This window comes from Morone saxatilis, unplaced genomic scaffold (assembly GCF_004916995.1).
Source record: "Morone saxatilis isolate NCDOM2014 unplaced genomic scaffold, NCSU_SB_2.0 Contig5, whole genome shotgun sequence".
NCBI lineage: Eukaryota > Metazoa > Chordata > Actinopteri > Moronidae > Morone > Morone saxatilis.
Window position 1 is genome coordinate 6,885,683 of NW_023340095.1, and position 5,562 is coordinate 6,891,244.

Consider the following 5,562-nt stretch of genomic DNA (forward strand, 5'->3'; position numbering starts at 1 on the left):
TTTAACCCGTCTGCGCTGCATTATGCATAATTGGTCAATTTGGGTGAGTACTTTGCCTCTTCCTACACACACACACACAGCAGGCTTGAGCTACTGTAGGACCAGTGACTCAGTCAGTCATTGTGTGTGTGTGTGTGTGTGTGTGTGTGTACCTGCAGTGTGTTGTGTGTGAGTTCATAATTTGGAAGGTGTGTGGAGAATTTATTCTAAGTTCAAATGTAGAGATACACTGTATGTCTGCAAATGCAGACATGAAATACACTATAATGTCAACTCTTGTTTTCACTTGCAAGTATGACTAGGCATTGTCTTTTAATATGTGTCACACTGATTCCTTACATTCACACACAAAAAACAAACATTCAATTAAGCTATAGCTTAACTTGAACTGAGCTGCCTTCATGGTCATGCTGCATTCATTTAAATGATATTTTAAAAGTGCATCCTATCTCATAAGGATCAGCTCTATCTCATTGGAATTAAAGCCAGACTTTAACATCGGAGACTGATTTGTATCTTAAATCCTGCATGTGGTTAGGTAGTAGGTATGTACTGCCACTTTAACCTTAAAACTTTGGTTGGATTTAGGGAGAGATTGTGATTTGGGTTTGATACAGAAAAAAACATGATTTTTTTCAGTTGTGTAAACATAACCATGAAACACAAATCATCCTTTAGTTGCTATATGCAGATTTTTCCTACTTTACTTTACCAAATGAGCATGCATAATATACTGTCTGCAGATTGCTTTCTTCCTTAACAGTTCCTACAATGAGCGCATAATGAATCAAGTTCATTTTATAGAAGGTTAGCTCGTCAGTTCTTTGTACTTTCTGACTGGTTTGATTTGCATTCATACCACAAAGTTTACTGGGAAACGGATTGCGAGACACCTTTTCAAGGAGTGTCATTGGGTTATTGTTAGGGTCTTTTAGTCTCTTTTCAACTCTCCATTATTCTCGTTTCCTCTCCTTATCAATAACTAAACCACTTACAAACAACAAGCAGTGTGAAGGGTTTCTTTCGATTAAAAATCTCCACAGGGTATAGAATTTCAGTCTTGCCCTATCTGAGATAAAAAGAATAACTTATGAGCTATGTTCGGGTCGGATTTTCTCTTTTAAAACCCTAAAAGGGTTTTCAATGACAAGGTTTGGGGATTTGATTTGCATATCGAGACAGTTTCCAGACAGGGTGCCGTGCTAATGTTGCTGTAGAACAAGACTTAATGTCATGTTACTGTCGAACACATAGACAGGGACGCTGCTATGTCAATTATACACATGCACACACACACCCGCCTAGTGTGATGTAGAGCCTTGCCTTATGTCACGGCCCTGTCTGTTTATGAAGGAGCTGCTCAGTCAACCGTAAACTGGATGTCTTCAACAGATACAGAGAAAACCTTGGTGGATGGCAAGGTCATCTGCGTGTGTGTGCGTGTGGGAAAGAAACCCACACACCTTCAGTGTTTAATACGCGGACAGTCCCACCTTGAGTGGTTTGTGTAAGTGTGTGTGTGTGTGTGTGTGTGTGTGTGGAGCCTCAGGGGGAGCTGGAGAGCTAAGGCAGCACTTCTGTCAAAGCCATCATCTGACTTATCTGACTGCTCTGGGCGATGAGTGTGTGCCTTATGGGTGTGTAAGTAAAGTAAGTATGTGTGTGTGTGTGTAAGAAAGAGATGTGGAGAGGTAAGTGAGGCAGTGAATGTGTGTGTATGATGGATAAAACAGTCTTGGTTATCCTCCTGCTGTCTTATTAAAGATGGACAGATGTGGAAAAAGGCAAGCACCACTGAGGGAAATCGGAAAAGAGGTTAGTGAGGAGAGAAAGAGGCGATCACAGTGATGGAGTGACGGCCGGAAAGGGAAATTGACAAAACATACAGAAATTATAAACTGTTGTATGAGTTAGAACTGAAACAAAGGTGGATGACTTGTAGAGGAAGGATGGAATGAAAGAATCTGGGTAACAAGGAGAGATGAGATGATGAGGATTTAGAACAGAAAGACATCTGTAGCGACATCTAAGGCAAGTAAAACATACTAAAATAAAGGAAAAGAAGATAAGGAGGTTGCAAACAAGGAGGTTGAAGTATAGTAATTCGTATATATATATAAGGGGCAAGCTAAAGATGCTAGGACAGTGAATAAAAATACAGAGAAAAGGTGAAAAAGTTATGGATTAAAGGAACCTGAAAATGAGAAAGAACCGAGAAAAGAGACAATAAAGTAACGAACTAGGTTAGGGAATGTGAAACTGTTAAACCTAACATTTTTTAAAAACTCCAATTAAGTCGTCGTACACACTTTAATCAGATCAGAGTGAAATCCTTGCATCATAGTTGCTGTCAGTGGTTGCTTGCAGCATTGTGATCTGTAAGATTCCACCACAGGACAAGCATTTTGCTCTTAATTAGCTACAGAAGTTATTGTGCTGAGGAAGGTCAAACATCTCGACATGACGATGCTTTCTTTTCTGTGTTTACAAAATGAGAAATGTCTTGAAATGAAGAAATTAACTGGATGTGATTCTAATGGGCACACAAAGTTCGGACAGAGTTTGGATGATTTAGTAGAGGAGAAGATTCGCCCACAATAATCTCTTATAGGTTCTTTATGGTACTGTTGGTCTGTTAGGTTAAAAAGTTACATGATTCAAATATCTTATCTATCTATTAAAGATAATTGGATGCTTATCCAAGTATTTCTTATTTATTCTAAGAATAAAAACAGTATGAGACATATTGAGGCCATGATTCTTATTAGTTTCCTCATACAAAAACATACTATTATAATGTTTATTGATACTAGTATTTATTGCAGTTATATTAAACAGTAATAAAGCTGAACAGACATACCTACTAATTGCTGCAAGTTAATTTAGTGTCCGTGATATATGCCAGCATATATTGCTGCAAGTTTCACAGGTTTCAGGTGGAAAATAGATGGAGTGTCCTTTTAAATATGTGAGCTGACTTCTAGCCTACAACAATAAAACACATACATGTGTTTTGGTGATGTTATGTAGATAGGAGTGCTGGAAACAGCGGAGCCAGTAATTCAAATATGAAATTGTTGTAATCCCAAAAAAAACATGTTTCCAGTATGGATTCTGCTACGTTTGTCTTAATGATGACGTACTTTGTGGAGTGACTGACCTGAAACTCTAGTAAAAGTGTAAAAAGAACAAAGGACAAACATTTCTCAAGACATTTTACATTATTTATAAAGGGTCTGGTTATAAAATATAATTTTATGTGGCTGAATGCTCTATGAGATTCTAGATGTTATGAACAAAGTCAGTACTCACTGTCTGATCCCAGCGCCAAATCCTGCCTCGTTCCATGTGAGCCGTGTCCAGTTGAACTACTGCTCGCTGTGTGCAGCAACCAGCTCACACCTGACTGGGGATCAGCCGACCAGCCGCATAAGCTCTGCTCAAAGTCACATACAGCCGACAGGGACGGTGTGGTGGCTGTGGATCGTGAAAGAAAACACACAAATAGCAAATAAAGACGTTTAATAGTGCATCTGTTTTGATTTAAAGTAAAGATTATCGAATCACTTTTTTAAGTGCTTTTAATGTTTTTTTTCAGTTTCTTGTCATTCTTTTACGGGACTTAATACCATAATAGCTGCCTCCTCTTTATGTTGTGATTTGAGACAATAATATGACATCTCAATAAATCGTGCTGCTGAATACAAATAGTATATTAAAAGAGAGATTATATGAAGGGAGAATGAGCTGGACAGAAGAATCAGTGGAGAGGATACAAGAAAGAAACATAAGAAATGATGATAAAGAATAAAGAAAACAAAGCATTATAAATATGCACTTAGTATCACTGATGCTGTATTCAGTTTAAATCACTGCATTCAGTTATGTAGCAACAAAATAAATAAACAAGGAGCTTCTTAAACTACATTACATTTACCCCGGTAAGGCTACTTGCCTGACAGTTGTTGACCTACAGCTATGAAATCATATTCCCAATATGTGTGTGTGTGTGTGTGTGATACTCTGGCTGCGAGAGCTTATTTTCACTCAAACAGAGCTTCCTGTGGGACTCTTGAATCTAACAGACTTCAAAGCCCAGAGGCCCTGTGGTGCATGATGACATCATGAGTTTGACCTTAAGAGCGTTGAGTGTGTGTGGATGAGAGACAGAGACAAAATTAATGCTGTGTGTGGGAGTGCTTGAACTATATGTGTGTGTGTGTGTGTTTACCGGGTCTCATTGCAGCAGTCGTCTGTTCCTCTCTGGGCAAGGTGGGGGTCACAGTGTCAGGTACAGTGGTGGTTTCTGCCAACAGAAATAAAACACTGAGGTTAGAATATAATGGAAAGAGATGACATCAATTTACAGTAACAGTGTGCCATAAGTTGAATGATCATTTCTATGAAAGCCTGATATTCATGTCAAATGTTTTGACCTAGCATTAGGCCCCGCAGTGGCCCTCCATACAAGGTATATTAACTTTTATCTCCAGTTAGCGTCATCAGCTGACAGCATGCCGTCTAACAACATCCAGCTAAGATAACTAGCATGTTGCTATCCGTGGCAGCATGCTGCTTAACCCACCACCAAGCAGCTTTACACAATCCAGCAACCACATATATTGCATTGCACTTTATATTTAATGCAAGCATTGGCACGGGTTAATCTGCTTTAATTATGTTTAACTTCCAACACACTCAAGCTGTCTAATAAGTAGAGACAATACTGGATTTATGATAACCAACTCTTTTTAAATATCAACAATTTGTTCTACAGCTGCTTCGCCACACACTGGAAAATAATACTTCAAAAGCACAGCAGTGGTGTCTTGAGCAAAGAAAGATTTAGATATTATGCGGTAACTGATGATGTTTGTACACACTTCACTGTTGTTTTCCAGAACTGTGTATTAAGGCTAAAGTTTTTCATGATCCAGGCAGTGACAGAGTGAGCTGAGGCAGTGAGCTGGCACTGGAGACTGTGCCACGCCACACTCATTTTACCCACTGCAGGTTGGCACACACACACACACAGCCACAACGCTATGATGATAGATGCTGCACTCAAACTGACCTTGGTGCACAGCAGCATGCGACCAGTGTATGATAGATCAAACAGAGGCACACACATACACGTCAGCAGTGGGGTATGTCAATGTAACCCCAAGACCTTCTGGTCTCAATAAGCAGTTTTCTACTGTTGGTTAAGATTCCTTAAACGGCCCTGAATGCTTTACCAGCTCTCTCTAGCACACGCTAACACACGTCTATACATTGACGTAAGGGAACAGAAGATGGCGTATGGCTGACACCACAAACCTCTTGCCAAAATATTCTTAGAAATTACTTCTTTCTCTCTCTCATTTTCTGCCATTTATTATATGTTCTGTCTTTCTTTATTTCTTTCCTTCCTTCCTTTATCATTTGGGCTCTGCAAATCCCCTCCATCTTTCCGTCTTCTCTCTGTCATTTGTCACAATAAATCTGACCAGTTTCAGTTCTGCTTTGCAAAACCACCATCAACACCACAAAAAGCTCTTTCTACACACAAACACACACACA

At 39.3% G+C, this 5,562-nt stretch overlaps 1 protein-coding gene across 3 annotated transcripts in view; it reads right to left on the reverse strand.

Moving 5' to 3' along the window:
• Nucleotides 1–5,562, reverse strand: part of LOC118338994 (neuropilin-2-like) — an 87,860-nt gene that overhangs the window by 17,852 nt on the left and 64,446 nt on the right. For all 3 annotated transcript variants that reach the window (XM_035676496.1, XM_035676494.1, XM_035676495.1), the window contains exons 12-13: nt 4,232–4,306; nt 3,313–3,477 (exon numbers count right to left, since the gene is read on the reverse strand). In XM_035676496.1, the coding sequence (XP_035532389.1) occupies nt 3,313–3,477; nt 4,232–4,306 (240 nt within the window). The remainder of the gene's footprint in view (nt 1–3,312; nt 3,478–4,231; nt 4,307–5,562) is intronic.